General features: G+C 40.8%; 1 protein-coding gene across 2 annotated transcripts in view; it reads right to left on the bottom strand.

Annotated features, from left to right (window-relative positions):
- Positions 1–16,239, bottom strand: part of erbin (erbb2 interacting protein) — a 237,857-nt gene that overhangs the window by 38,809 nt on the left and 182,809 nt on the right. For both annotated transcript variants that reach the window (XM_067982614.1, XM_067982615.1), the window contains exons 15-17: positions 12,000–12,121; positions 3,007–3,180; positions 1,756–1,932 (exon numbers count right to left, since the gene is read on the bottom strand). In XM_067982614.1, the coding sequence (XP_067838715.1) occupies positions 1,756–1,932; positions 3,007–3,180; positions 12,000–12,121 (473 nt within the window). The remainder of the gene's footprint in view (positions 1–1,755; positions 1,933–3,006; positions 3,181–11,999; positions 12,122–16,239) is intronic.

The following is a 16,239-nucleotide window of genomic DNA, read 5'->3' as shown; positions in this document are numbered from 1 at the left end:
CGGGAATTAGAAGGCTAACCAATTTCTCTCCACCAATCTCAGAAATGCTTAGGTAAACTGTACCACATCTCCTGGCCGAGTTCAGTGGAAATTTTGGATCAAACTGGTCTGTTTGGACCTGTAAAACAGGAGGTGCATTTATCCGTTGTAAGGCTCTCCGTTGAGTTGGAGAGCCTTACAACAGCATCCAACAAATTCAATGAAAGCAAGTCATATGACTTAGAACCGTTTTGCATTTTTAAGGCATCTTGGGATCAGCTGATTTATTAGATCGGCTGTTGCTCAAATGGTATTTCCTTGCATATCCTTTTGCTACATATGGCAGCCGCTCTCTTCAGATTGAGGGACAGCAGTGATTCAATCGACACAGCTCTCCTTATTCTGAAAGAGCAATAGTTTTTGTTGTACAATCATAACTTTGTAATTGAAGGCAAAATTTCTCTTATTATGAGAGCGTAGTTTTTACATTAAGTGTGCTAAAATCTTGGCAATTCTGAAACCCTCCAAATATACAAACTGCTATTTAAAGGTCATTTTCAATTCACATCGCATTGTGTCTAAATTGTGTATCGATATCAATTATTCTCTCCCAGTATCCTGTTTACAGCCACATTTCAAATCAGATCATGCAAATTAAGTTTGAATATACAGCCTCACTGTGAACAAAAATACCTGTTCAGCTAAAACAGAAAAGTAGTGCAGCACCTTTTCCCATCTTTCAGATGGCACATCAAACCGTGGCCTTGTGCGTTTACTCATGTGGACATAATCGGTTTTATGGCATTATTTGAGGAACAGCAGGGACGCATTCCTGGTATCCTGGTCAACACTTATCCCCACAATCATCACTACCAAACATAATAACTGACCATTTATCTCTCTGCTGTTTGTGGAACCTTGCTATATGCCATTTGGCTGCCATTTTTGCCTACATAACATTGATTGCACTTCAAAATTAATTCACTGGCTGTGAAGCAATTTGGAACCTTCAAAAGGAAGTAAAGGTACTATATAAATGCAGGTTTATTCATTCTTTCTTTTCTAAAAATGTTTAAATCACAGAAATTTGATTCATTTGTACTTGTCCTTATTACCCCTTTGTTTGGGTATCACTTTAACTGAATACTTATACACATGATATATAGAAGACTGTGCATCTTGCTGTCTCAATCATAAACAAAACTCAAAATTTTTAAAATTCAATATTTTTGTTTAAATGATTCACTGTAATGCTGCTCCTGACCATCTGTACGCATCACATACAAATAATTTGCATATTAACTGAATTGAAGAAATGTCCCAGATAGAGGTAATACAAAAAAGATATTTATCAGTTAACAGCACGTAATTTCTAAATAAAATTTAAAAATCGACAGCAAAATACTAGAACAACTACAATACTGTACTGACAGGAATGATTGTTGTTGTTCAAAAGCTGACCCAAGGTCTCCTTGATTTTGGACAGTCGAAAGGACAATTTAAAAAAAAATAAAGCAATAAAATCAGACAGCCAAAATGAGCAAAACAGAATCAAATCTCAATAAAAATGATAGAAAATTAAACAAAGAAAAAGACTGTAAAGAGCAAAAGAACAAGTTCTAGTATTTATTAAGAGTAAATGAAAATTAGAATAGCTCGACTATGAACTGACATCAGCCTAGGTTTAAATTTGTGCAAAATAATTTTGTCGTTAATTTTCAGAAAAGAAACTGGAGGCAACATTTTGAAGACTGGTATCAGCAGTTACTGATATACCTCAAGTACATCTTCATCGTTGACAGCTGTGTTTATATCCTCAGCATCATTCACAACTGCACTTTTTTGGGTATTTTCCACATTGTCACTCAGATCTTGCTCAATGGTTTTCTGTATGCAGTTTCCCACCACATTCATTTCTGATGGTTTGTTGTATTCTATAGTACACTCTGTTACCTAAGAATACAGTATTGTTATTGCAACTTGATGCACTTCAATAGAAATTAAAGTTTCTAAAACAAGTTTCATATTTTTGGCAATGCACAGCTGAAACATGGCATAGCAGTTTTACTCTGATGTTCCTTTGTACACAAAACTATATCTAATGGAATAGAAGAATAGTACCAACAAATTAATACCTGCCTTTTGGCGTAATGCTACAGACTGGATATTATAAGTTGTCAGAGGCAATTTAAGCTTCTATTAAAGCACTATCTAAATTCCTAAAGTATACAACAATCATTCAAATTGAAGACCACTGAAGAAAATAGTTCCATTTAGGTTAGGATAAAAATTCTATTGTCAATAATAGTTACAATCCAATATAATTTAGAGAAAACAGTGCTAAATGCACGTTTACTTAAAAAGGAATTTAGGAGTCAGGGTCATGTCCATGCATGTGTTTTGGGATAGGTGATAAGCTCAAAAAAAGACCCAAATGAGACCATATGTATCAGTCCCTCTAAAAGAATTTCTTCTGTGCAAATGTAAACTCATTTTCGATGATGGTATTTTCTGCATCCCACCACCACAATGGCAGATAAACTAGAGTCACATCAATAAATGTGGAGTTTCTAAAAAAAAAATCTTTTGACCACAGAAAATTGGTGTTAAATCTTTGAGAGAGACAAAAGAAAGGAGAACAAAAGCAAGATACTGCAGATGCTGGAAATCTGGAAATAAATGGAGACTATTTTTTGATAGGAGGTTGGCACACCAGTGACCATTAAAATTGGTCACTTGTTTAAATTTTCATAATTTAATGTCTTTGAAGACAGAAATCCAAAAGACCACGCTGTGCACAAACAATACATGCCTGCATGTGTCGTGTATGCGCTTATATAAAAGCGTGAATAAAAGTTTACCTACATCTACCTGGACTAAAATATACATTTTAAAACTTTTAAAGGATTGTGCAAGAAAAAAATGAAATGAAACATGGATGAAAATAATCTATTAGTAGGCTGTTGACTAAACTAAACAATCTATTTACATTTTAATTTTTAATACTGTAATTTAGCATTTTCTCACCTCTACGCCAGAATTTTTCGTTGTGACTGATCGGTCATCATTCTGCTTCATTTCAGTTCCAGAATCATCTGATGTTCCATCATCTTTTAACCTATGCACCACACTCTGTGCCGTTTTAACCATGTTTTTGAGTTCATCAGGATATGGTGTTGGATACCTTTTCAAGTTACCTTCCTATGAGTGAACAAAAAGAATAATAAGATTCCACTGGCAGCTTATTGATTCTGTAGCAGCGCAGGCATTTTTTGAGGTTCAACACATTTCAATTGAAGCAAACTGTGGCTTTATTGGCCTACTGTTTCTGTTCTGCATACTAGACAACATCAGGACTATTTATTGGTCAAATCAGGATCTCAATGAGGCTTCTCTTTACAAACTTTCAGTCCCTCTATACCTATAGTACAGGCTACCTATGAATGTTAGTAGTCATAGCCCTAATGCATGCCAATACATTAGGACTCTTGGACTATTTAGTCCCCTATAGCAATTAAAATTAAAATGTCCAAATGAAAGCTTTAACACAATTCTTTAAGCCACTGTGAATACTGAGATCAGATTGAAGGTGCAATAGACTGCTGGCTCTTTTCAGAAAAGAAATCCTTGATAATTACATATTTGATAAACTATTTAAAAGCAAACCTTTACATGGAACACTCATTTACAGATACTTTTCAGTGTCCCAAAAATATACTTGCAATGAACATACTGCAGTCTTTCATTGTCAGAATCAACTCTTCACAAGCATTAGATTGCACCACTACTTCTATAAAAACAGCACTCAATTTATCTCATTGCTGTTTTTGGGAACTTGTCGTTCATAAATTGGCTGCCATGATTCCCTACATTACAAGTGACTACATTTTAAAATGACTTAATTGACTGTAAAGCACTGTGACATCCTGAGGTTGTTAAAAGTGCTACATAAATACAAATTCTTTCTGTCTTTCTTTAAGCTTTCCTTTTACCAGTTTTATCTTCTGCTAGTATCATGGCATACCTTGATCCAGGCTAACATCATTAAAGGCCTTTAATATGGGGATGGGAACCTGAGCGTAGATTCAGAAGGGAGAGAAGCAGAGCTGGAAATGGTAGGCAGAAAATTAGAAAGTGAGCTTGGAAGGCAGAGGAAACAAAGGTTAGAAACTGGACAGCAAAGGAGTTTGGCAGTGCTTAATGATATATACCTCAATGCAAGGAGTACAGTGAATAAGACAGATGAGCTAAGGGCACAGATAGACACGTGGAAGTACAATATCTTAGCTATTACAGAAACATGGCTTAAACGGGGGCAGGAATGGCAGCTCAACGTTCCTGGTTGCAGGGTTTTCAGACGAGATAGAGAGGGGATAAAGAGGGTGGGTGACAATATTGGTTAAAGAAAAAATTACACCTGTGAGGAGGGCTGATATGTTAGAAGGATCATCAAATGAGGCCATACGGGTTGAGTTAAAGAACAAAAAACGGGCAGTCACATTGCTGGGACTGTACTATAGACTCCCAGTCAGAGGGAGAAAGAGTAGCAAATATGTAGGAAATTTCTGAGAAGTGCAAAAACAATAGGACAGTAATAGTAGGAGATTTCAACTACCCTAATATTAACTGGGATACAATCAGTGCAAAAGATATAGAGGGCGCAGGATTCTTAAACTGCATTCAGGAGAACCTTTTTACCCAGTACGTAGCAAGCCCAACAAGGGGGGTGGGGGGGAAAAAAAGAGGGCACAGCTCTGGATTTAGTTTTAGGGAATGAAGCTGGGTGGAAGGAGTATCAGTGGGAGAGCATTTTGGTGGTAGTGATCATAATTCAGTTAGTTTTAGCATAGTTATGGAAAAGGGCTAAGATAGAACAGGAGTAAAAGTTCTAAATTGGGGAAAGGCCAATTTTACTAAGCTGAGAAGCGATATAGCAAAAGTGGGCTGGAAACAGCTACTTGAAGGTAAATCAGTATCAGAGCAGTGGGAGGCATTAAAGGGGGAGATTCAAGGCAAAAAAGGGAAGCTTATGTCAGACACCAAGAACTCAATACTGCAAAAAGCCTACAGGAGTATAGAAAGTGCAGGGGTGAAATTAAAAAGGAAATTAGGAAAGCAAAGAGAGGGCATGAAAAAATACTGGCAAGTAAAATTAAGGAAAACCCATAAATGTTTTATAAATACATAAAGAGCAAGAGGATAACTAAGGAAAGAGTAGGGCCTATTAGAGACCAAAAAGGTAACCTACGTGCAGAGGCAGATGATATGGGTATGGTTCTTAATGAACACTTTGCATCTGCCTTCACAAAAGAGGGGAACAATGCAGAGATTCTAGTTAAGGAGGAGTGTGAAATATTGAATGGGATAAACATAGTGAGAGAGGAAGTGTTAAGGGGATCAGCATCTATGAAAGTAGGTAAATTGCCAGGCCTGGATGAAATGTATCCCAGGTTGTTAAGAGAAGCAAGGGAGGAAATAGCAGTGGATCTGACCATCATTTTCCAATCCTCTCTGGCTACAGGCATGGTGCCGGAGGATTGGAGGACTGCTAACGTTGTACCGTTGTTTAAAAAAGGAGAAAAAAATAGACAGAGTAATTATAGGCCAGTCAGTCTAACCTCAGTGGTGGGTAAATTATTGCAATCTATTCTGAGGAACAGCATAAATAGTCAGTTAGAAAGGCAAGGATTAATCAAGAACCGTCACCATGGATTTGTTAAGGGAAGCTCGTGTCTGAGTAACTTGATTGAATTTTTTGAGCAGGTAACAAGGAGGGTTAATAAGGGCAATGCGTTTGAAGTAGCGTACATGGATTTTAGCAAGGCTTTTGACAAGGTCCCACAGGCAGACAGGTCAAAAAAATAAAAGCCCATGGGATCCAAGCGAAAATGACTAGTTGGATCCAAAATTGGCTCAGTGGCAGGAAGCAGAGTAATGGTTGACGAGTGTTTTTGCGACTGGAAGGCTGTTTCCAGTGGGGACCCTTGCTTTTTGTAGTATATATTAATGATTCGGACTTCAATATGGGGGGCTTGATCAAGAAGTTTGCAGATGATGCAAAAATTGGCTATGTGGTTGATAGTGAGGAGGAAAGCTGTGGACTGCAGGAAGATATCAATGGACTGGTCAGGTGGGCAGAAAAGTGGCAAATGAAATTCAATCCAGAGAAGTGTGAGGTAATGCATTTGGGGAGGGCAAACAAGGCAAGGGAGTACACAATAAATGGGAGGATACTGAAAGGTGTAGAGGAAAACAAAGGAACCTTGGAGTGCATGTCCACAGATCCCTGAAAGTAGCAGGACAAGTAGCTAAAGTGGTCAAAAAGGCATACGGGATACTTTCCTTTATTAGCCGAGGCATAGAATATAAGAGCAGGGAGGTTATGCTAGAACTGGATAAAACATTGGTTAAGCCACAGCTTGAGTACTGTTGACAGTTCTGGTCACCACATTACAGGAAAGATGTGATTGCACTAGAGAGGATATAGAGGAGATTTACGAGGATGTTGCCAGGGGTTGAGAATTTTAGCTATGAGAAAAGATTGGATAAGCTGGGGTTGTTTTCTTTGGAACAAAGGAGGCTGAGAGGAGATTTAATTGAGGTATATAAAATTATGATGGGACTAGATAGAGTGCATAGGGCAGACCTGTTTCCCTTAGCAAAGGGGTCAGCGACTACGGGGCATAGATTAAAAGTGATTGGCAGAAGGATTAGAGGGGAGCTGAGGAGAAATGTTTTCACCCAGAGGGTGGTGGGGGTCTGGAACTCACTGCCTAGAAAGGTGGTAGAGGCAGAAACCCTCAACTCCTCATTTAAAAAGTACTTGGATGAAGTGCTGTAACCTACAGGGCTACGGACCAAGTGCTGGAAAGTGGGATTAAGCAGGATAGCTCTTTTTCGGCCGGCACGGACACGATGGGCCAAATGGCCTTCTTCTGTGCCGTAACATTCTATGACTATCTTGTATTCTTCTATAAAGGTCCCCTCTCTGTTGCCTCCTTTCCAGGTTAGTGAGCCCCAATTTTTCTAGGCTTTCCTCATAAATCAATTCTTCGATTCTAAAGCACAGCCTCATGGCTTTTCTCTGCATCACCTCCATGGCTTTTCTATTTTGCTCGAGCCTGCTCCGCTATTCAATAAGATCATGGCTGATCTTCTACCTCAACTCCACTTTCCCTCCTGACCCCCATATCCCTTGATTCCCTTAGTGTCCAAATATCCATCGATCTCAGACTTGAATATACTCAACGACTGAGCAGCCACAGCCCTCTGGGGTAGAGAATTCCAAAGATTCACAACCCTCTGAGTGAAGAAATCTTTCCTCATCTCGGTCATAAGAAGAGTAAGGAAGTCTTGCTGCAATTACATCGGGCTCTGGTGAAACCACCCCTGGAGTACTGTGTACAATTTTGATCTCCTTATCTAAGGAAAGATATATTTGCCTTAGAGGGGGTGCGACCTCATCTCGGTCACAAACGGCCAACCCCTTATCTTGAGACTATGACCTTTACTTCTAGACTCTCCTGCCAGGGGAAACAGCCTCTCAGCATCTATCCTGTCAAGCCCTCTAAGAATTTTATACGTTTCAATGAGATCACCTCTCATTCTTCAAAACTCCAGAGAATATTAGGGCCATTCTACTCAATCTCTCCTCATAGGACAACCCTCTCATCCCAGGAATCAATCTAGTGAACCTTCACTGCACCCCCTCTAAGGCAAGTATATCCTTCCTTAGGTAAGATGATCAAAATTGTACACAGTACTCCAGGTGTGGTCTGAGAGCCCGATATAATTGCAGCAAGATTTCCTTACCCTTCTACTACAACCTCTGCAATAAAGGCTAACCTACCATTTGCCTTCCTAATTGCTGTATCTGCATGTTAACTTTCTGTGATTCACGTACAAGGACACCCAAATCCCTCTGACTACCAACATTTCTTAGTCTTTCACTGTTTAAAAAATATTCTGCTTTTCTATTCTTCCTACTGAAGTGGATAATTTCACATTTCCCCACATTATACTCCATCTGCCACCTTCTTACCCACTCACTTAACCTGTCTATATCCCTTTGCATCCTCCTCACAGCTTAGTTTCCCACCTAGCTTTGTATCGTCAGCAAACTTAGATACATTACACTCTCGGTCTCCTCATCTAAGTCATTGATATGGATTGTAAACAGCTGAGCCCCAAGCACTGATCCTTGCAGCACCCCACTAGTTACAGCCTGCCAAACTGAAAATAACCCATCTACTCCTACTCATTGTTTTCTGTCTGTTAACCAATTCTCAAACCACGCTAATATATTACCCCCAATCCCATGAGCTCTAATCTTGTGGTAAAACTCCATTCTAACTAACCTGCCAAAGGATTAGGAAAAACATTGTAAATGACATTAACATTATTCAGTATAATGGCATTCAAATGTTACCCATAGGGGAACGAAAAGATCCATTTCCAAATTAATGATTTCTACACAAGTCATGTTCGAGACATTGAGTTGCATTTTTAAAGCAATTATTTCTAAAGAGTAACAGTTGGGGGTGTGAATTACAAAACTTTCTGACAGTATTCCTGTCATGGAGTAGTTGCAAAAATAAATGTGCGTCCACATGGTGATGCTGTAGTTCTTGTAAGCTCAGCGGCTGTAAATCACATGGGAAGCAATTGATGAGTCACTGAGTAAAAACTGCACATCGTGCATAACAGGGAACTGTGTTCTTCTAATAATTAAAAACTTTTACTTACTTGTCAGACTCTGGAGCAAATTTATTCCAGTTATCAGCTTTAAATGCAATAAGAAATGCATTTAATATTTCTAGCAATCAAAATACATCAATTCGAAACTATGTTTATCCACAACTGGGTATTTCTCAGTGAACACAAAGATAGGTCCTATATTAGCATGCAAGCCCCAGAATTATCATACAAATTACAGCTGTGCCTCTAGTATTACTTGGATAGGATGCTTTTGGAATTTTTTCCCCTTCTACTGATCTCATGTTTTTTTTTAAATAAATTACACTCCTTCAGCAGTATTAAGTTCATGTTTTTTTTAAAAATCAAGTCTTGTTACTTCATCTCCATGGAAAATGCTTTGACATCTAACAGATGTATATATGTAACATGAGTGTTTAAACTACGTTATTGTCCATTCCACCTACCCCGCCCCCTCCCTCTTTCCAGTTTCTAGAATTTGCAAATACAGGATCCTGCCATTTTAATGATCCATAAATCCCTGAGATTAGCACCTTACAAATCCTAGATTGCAGAAGTGAAATAACAGTAAGAATAAAGCTGCCAGTACTGCTCCTAGTGAATGGGATTTCCTGATAAATCTACCCATCTAATTGTGTGACTGGAGAGTTGGTGTTTTAAACTGTTCCTTCCTCACACTGCCCTACCCTGTTATGCAACCTTGTGTGAATTAATGATTGGTAGGATTTCTCTACAGTGCTTCCTCTCAGTTCCCAACCAGGATAATGTTTATACGCTGGTGCAAGTGTTTGGCTGAGGTTCAGTGATGAAACAAAGTTAACCTCAGAAACAAACTATCCAAAGGCACTGTTTACCTTTAACATGCCAGCTGCATCTCCTGAGATGCTGTGCGAGCATGGCTGACAGCCACCATGGAAGCAGTCATCATTTCTTGCTACTTCAATGCAGGTTCACCACTGTATAAGACTAGAATTACCAAGGCTTGTGAAAGACAAAACCTTGCTACAGTATTTACACTTGATTTGGCTCCAAGAAGTGTTACCCAAATTTGATCCTGTGCTCCTTCAAAGCAAGATTCTGATAGCAGTATAAAAGTAACAGAGATCCCAGGTTTTCAAGACCAAATGCAGAAATTCCAGGGTCACAACAGGCATCCTGGAATGCATACCCTACCAGTCTCTGCAGGGCCACATAGTTCTGATGGCTGATCACCGTTCACAGATCACCACCAATGCTGTCTCAGCCAATCGTTAGAAAGCAAAGAGCAGCCTGTAAACAACTTCACTTCCAATGTTCTTTTCTCTCTAAGGGAAGGGACATAGCTGATCGTCTTCCACTTTATGGTATCAAGCCCTAGACCTCCAGTATGTGACATCATTCCACTGCCCATGCAAATTATTATTTTTTAAAAAATGATATTAATGGCAAGCCTCCCTTTTTGAAGTACTTCCCACAATAATGGCAATACTAGATTTTGCAAATGGCAGATTTACCCAATTAAAAATTTAAATGGAAGCAAAATAACTTCTTTAATTTATCGTAGTTAACTGATTAAATGTGAATGTCTCAGGGTTACTCAGCAACTGGTAATTAATTCAAGAGGAGTGCTAACTCACACATTATTGACATTGCAATCACAACTCACAATCCAACATTGCAAAATATTTGCACTTACATAGCACCTTGTACATTAAGGCACCTCAAAGTATTCACATAACAAATAAAAAGCTACTGCTGATGCTGGAAATCTGAAACAAACATAAAATGCTGGAAATACTCAGCAGGTCAGGCAGCATCTGTGGAGAAAGCAGTATTAACGTTTCAGGTCGATGAGCCTTCATCAGAACTGGAAGGAAAGATTTAACAGTTTTTAAGCAAGTACAGAGCCAGGGGAAAAGGGGTGGGGGGGGGGGGGGGGGAAGAAGGGGAGAGGAGGAAAGAACAAAAGGGAGGGTCTGTGATAGGGTGGAGGACAGCAGTGATGGTGCAAAGAAAGTGGTAATAGGACAAGTTAAGAAACAAAAGATGGGTCTAGAGGAGCTGTAAATGGTAACAGCAGAACCATTACCAGCACCTGCTGTCCGAAAAAATGGGAGCAGTGGTTATGATCTGAAGTTATTGAAATCAGTATTGAGTCCAGAAGGTTGTAAACTGCTTAATCGAAAGATGAGGTGCTGTTCCTCGAGCTTCACTGGAACAGTGTAGGAGGCCGAGGTCAGAGGGGTCAGAGTGGGAGTGGGACAGAGAATTAAAATGGAAAGCAACCGGAAGCTCAGGGTCACGCTTGCAGACTGAACAGAGGGGTTCAGCAAAGTGATCACCCAATCTGTGTTTGGTCTCCCCATTGTAAAGCAACCGCATTGTGAGCAGCGAATACAGTATACTAAATTGAAAGAAGTACAAGTTAACTGTTTCACCTGGAAGGAGCGTTCGGAGTCCTGGATGGTGGGAAGGGAAGAGGTGAAAGGGCAGGTGTTGCATCTCCTGCGCTTGCACGGGAAGGCGCCATGGGAAAGGGAGCGGGTGTTAGGGCTGATGGAAGAATGGACCAGGGTGCTGTGTGAGGGAATGGTCCCTTCGGAATGCTAAAAGGGGAGGAGAAAATGTGTTTGGTGGTGGCATCGCGCTGGAGAAATGGTGGAGGGTGATCCGTTGAATGTGAGGATAAGGGGGACCCTATTGTGGTTCTGGGAGGGAGGGTAAGGGTGAAGGCAGAAGTGCGGGAAATGAGATGGACATGGTCGAAGGCCCTGTCAACCACAGCAGAGGGGAATCCTCGGTTGAGGAAAATGGAAGGCATTTCAGCAGCACTGGTGTGGAAGGTGGCATCATCGAAACAGATGAAATGGAGATGGAGAAACTGTGAACAAATAATAATTACATAATAAATAGCTTGCCGTGCAATGACTTATGTAGGCAAATACAGCAGCCACTCTGTACCAGCCAAGTCACACAAGCAGCAATGAGATCAATGACCAATCTGTTTTCAGGTGGTATTGGTTGGCGAGAGAGAATGATCTATTTAATATCCACTAGGACAGGTGGAGCAGGCAGAGATGACCTGGTTTTAAAGTTTCATCTAAGACAATGCAGTGCTCCCTCAGTGCTGCACTGGAGTGTAAATTATGCATTCAAGCCCTGATGTGGTGCTCAAATCCAGAAACTTCTGGCCCTGAAGTGACAGGGCGACCAACTCGGCTAAACTAACATTAAGAGTTTAAAATGAAATATCTATCTTTTGAACAGCCAAAGTTAAACTTTATAATTTGAAAGTGTAATTTAATTTGACGACTTATTGAACTCACCCGTGGTGGTAACTCTCTTTCATCCTTATCCTCATCACACTCAAAAGCCACTTGAGCACGCTGTTTCCTCTGTTCCTCCCACAGTGAAGGATTGAAACTTTCATTATCCGAGATAAACAACACTAAAGAAGCAACAGAATACAATTTTCCATTAGAAATCTTTATAGCAGACCATATATTTTTGCTGGCATACCCAATTATCAATTTAATCATTGAATCCACTTCGAACAAAGCACTGAGCTGAGCTGTTAAAATACTTTAAACCTGAATAGTTTTGAGTAGAACCATAGAAAGGTTACAGCACGGAAGGAGGCCATTTGGCCCATCGAGTCTGCGCCAGCTCTATGCAAGAGCAATCCAGCTAGTCCCACTGCCTTGCCCTTTCCCTGTAGCCCTGCAAATTATTTCCTTTCAAGTACTTATCCAGTTCCCTTTTGAAGGTCATGATTGAATCTGCCTCCACCACCCAGTCGGGCAGTGCATTCCAGATCCTAACCACTCCATGTGTAAAAAAGTTTTTCCTCACGTCACCTTTGGTTCTTTTGCCAATCACCTTAAATCTACAGGCTCTGGTTCTTAGAGTCATAGAGTCATAGAGTTATATAGCACGGATAGAGGCCCTTCGGCCCATCGTGTCCGCGCCGGCCATCAAGCCCTGTCTACTCTAATCCCATATTCCAGCATTTGGTCCGTAGCCTTGTATGCTATGGCATTTCAAGTGCTCATCCAAATGCTTCTTGAATGTTGTGAGGGTTCCTGCCTCCACAACCCTTTCAGGCAGTGAGTTCCAGACTCCAACCACCCTCTGGGTGAAAAAGTTCTTTCTCAAATCCCCTCTAAACCTCCCGCCTTTTACCTTGAATCTATGTCCCCTTGTTATAGAACCCTCAACAAAGGGAAAAAGCTCCTTAGTATCCATCCTATCTGTGCCCCTCATAATTTTGTACACCTCAATCATGTCCCCCCTCAGCCTCCTCTGCTCCAAGGAAAACAAACCCAATCTTCCCAGTCTCTCTTCATAGCTGAAGCGCTCCAGCCCTGGTAACATCCTGGTGAATCTCCTCTGCACCCTCTCCAAAGCGATCACATCCTTCCTGTAGTGTGGCGACCAGAACTGCACACAGTACTCCAGCTGTGGCCTAACCAGTGTTTTATACAGCTCCATCATAACCTCCTTGCTCTTATATTCTATGCCTCGGCTAATAAAGGCAAGTATCCCATATGCCTTCTTTACCACCTTATCTACCTGTTCCGCCGCCTTCAGGGATCTGTGAACTTGCACACCAAGATCCCTCTGACCCTCTGTCTTGCCTAGGGTCCTCCCATTCATTGTGTATTCCCTTGCCTTGTTAGTCCCTCCTAAGTGCATCACCTCGCACTTTTCCGGGTTAAATTCCATTTGCCACTGTTCTGCCCATCTGACCAACCCATCTATATCGTCCTGCAGACTGAGGCTATCCTCCTCGCTATTTACCACCCTACCAATTTTTGTATCATCAGCGAACTTACTGATCATACCTTTTACATTCATATCCAAGTCGTTAATGTAGACCACAAACAGAAAGGGACCCAGCACCGATCCCTGTGGTACCCCACTGGCCACAGGCTTCCAGTCACAAAAACAACCTTCGACCATCACCCTCTGCCTTCTGCCACTAAGCCAGTTTTGTATCCAAAGTGCCAAGGCACCCTGGATTCCATGGGCTCGTACCTTCTTGACCAGTCTCCTGTGGGGGACTTTATCGAAGGCCTTACTGAAATCCATGTATACCACATCCACTGCGTTACCCTCATCCACACGCCTAGTCACCCCCTCAAAAAATTCAATCAAATTAGTCAGACATGATCTTCCCTTGACAAAGCCATGTTGACTATCCCTGATTAATCCTTGCTTCTCCAAGTGGAGACTAATTTTGTCCTTCAGAATTTTTTCCAATAATTTTCCTACCACTGATGTTAGGCTCACTGGCCTGTAGTTCCCCGGTTTTTCCCTACTCCCCTTCTTGAATAATGGTATTACATTAGCGGTTCTCCAGTCCTCTGGCACATCCCCTGTGGCCAGAGAGGTTCTGAATATATGTGTTAGAGCCCCCGCAATCTCCTCCTTTGCCTCACACAGTAGCCTGGGATACATTTCGTCCGGGCCTGGGGATTTATTCATTTTTAGGCCTGCTAAAACCGCCAATACCTCCTCCCGCTCGAAGTTAATATGTTCGAGTATATCACAGTCCCCCTGCCGTATTTCTATGTCTACATCGTCCTTCTCCATAGTGAAAACAGATGCAAAAAATTCATTTAGAACCCCTCCTACATCTGCCGGCTCCACACACAGATTGCCATTTTTGTCCCTAATGGGCCCTATTTTTTCCCTAGTTATCCTCTTACCCTTAATATACTTATAAAACATCTTAGGATTTTCCTTTATTTTGCTCGCCAGTGTTATTTCATGGCCCCTCCTTGATCTCCTAATTTCTTTTTTAAGTATCCCCCTGCACTTTTTGTACTCCTCTAGGGCTTCCTCCGTCTTTAGCCTTTTGTATCTGCCAAAAGCCCTCCTTTTTTTCCTAATCCATTCTCGTATATCCCCTGACATCCAAGGTTCCCTGGAGTTCTTGGAACCACCCTTGACCTTTACAAGGGGACAACCGCCGATGGGAACAGTTTCTCTCGATCGAGACCCTTCATGGTTTTGAATACCTCTATCAAATCTTCTCGCAACCATCTCTATTCCAAGGAGAACAACTCCAGATTCTCCAGTCTATCCATGTAACTGAAGTCCCTCATTCCTGGAATCATTCCAGTAAATCTCTTCTGCACCCTCTCCAAGGCCTTCACATAACATAATTAAATTGTGCTTGTTTTTTTTTGTTTTGCCGTTGACACTTTAAATCTGCAAACTAAATTTTATACAAAACCTAAGAAAGTTCTTGTCCAAAAAAAAGTTGATTTAAGTTGATTTTAAGTGCTCTGAAACCAGCTGATTGGCTGTTATCAGAATACTGCCAGAGTAGCTATTGTGACAATGTAACATCTCCTTTATAGAATGTAAACATGATTTTCATGGAATACTTACTTCTGTGTCGAGTGCCTTTAGGACTTTAACATGTTTTTCAAAACTGAAAAGCATTAGTCAAGCAGTCCTAGTGCTTAGATGAAGGCATGAAAAGGCATTCTCCGCAATGTGACATGTAACCCCATGTATTGTTTTAAAAACTGGTTAATACATTGTCCTTTCCGCTCTGACTACAAGCTTCCTATGAAATGAGTTTGAGCAGTGTTAATAGGTTTCCAAAACAGAAGCGCCATTTTGTTACTTTAAGCTTTCTTTGTGCTCATCGAAGTGAGGGCCATTAGTCATGGTAAATGGAAGTCTTTCCACTTCAGGCATTTTTTTTTAGAATCAAGCCAGGTATAGCAATGGTCAGAGGCACAGTCAACTCCTACTACTTTTTCATTAACGTACCCAAGTCCTATCCCACTGCACCAGATTTTTGAATTTCCCACCACAGTTGTCCTGCGATTTCTCTGAGTGGGCCTGCTGATTTAGGGGCAGTTTTGTGCTGTGGTTCCATGCCTATTAAGACCTGGATTGAGACTGCCCAAAATTACTTAAAGTAGTCCCTTTCAAACTAGAGATTTTCATCCCTGTACCATAATTTGGGGATGATAATTACCCCATACAAATCCATTTGTTTTTCATCCCTACTCCTACTTCTTATGATCTTATGTTCTTATCCCATTAATCTGGACTGTATTTCAAACCAGGTCACAGAAGAAAAATGCTAATGTCTAACCCAGTACACCAACCAGCCTCCAGGATCCAATTCTATGGAAATTACAAGTTAACTCACAGGCCACAAGGATGGCTGGTGTGAGTAATGGGAATGTCACACTAGTGGACTCTTTCAAGATGAAGATATAATTGGAGCAGAATAAAAGATGATTTATTCTGCATCTAACCTGGTTAGAACTTTAGTCAGGAATAATAATAGAGCATTATTTGAACCTCTCAGTGGGATTATTGCCTTGTAATTCACTCCAGGGTGTTATTCACACTCTGCACCGTGTATGTTGGTTTGCATGAGAAAATGTGGTAATGATGAGCCGACATCTAATCTGTAATTTGGGGATAATTGCCCCATACAAATCCATTTGTTTTTCTAGCTCCCCCAGTGGCTCTGAGTATATTCAGTTAGGTAGGAGAGCTATATAAACCAGGAGCATGCTAGGTTCGATTCTC

This window comes from Heptranchias perlo, chromosome 4 (genome assembly GCF_035084215.1).
Source record: "Heptranchias perlo isolate sHepPer1 chromosome 4, sHepPer1.hap1, whole genome shotgun sequence".
In the NCBI taxonomy this organism is placed as follows: Eukaryota; Metazoa; Chordata; class Chondrichthyes; order Hexanchiformes; family Hexanchidae; genus Heptranchias; species Heptranchias perlo.
Note: the sequence above shows the minus strand (reverse complement) of the source record. Positions and strands in the feature narration are given on the sequence as shown.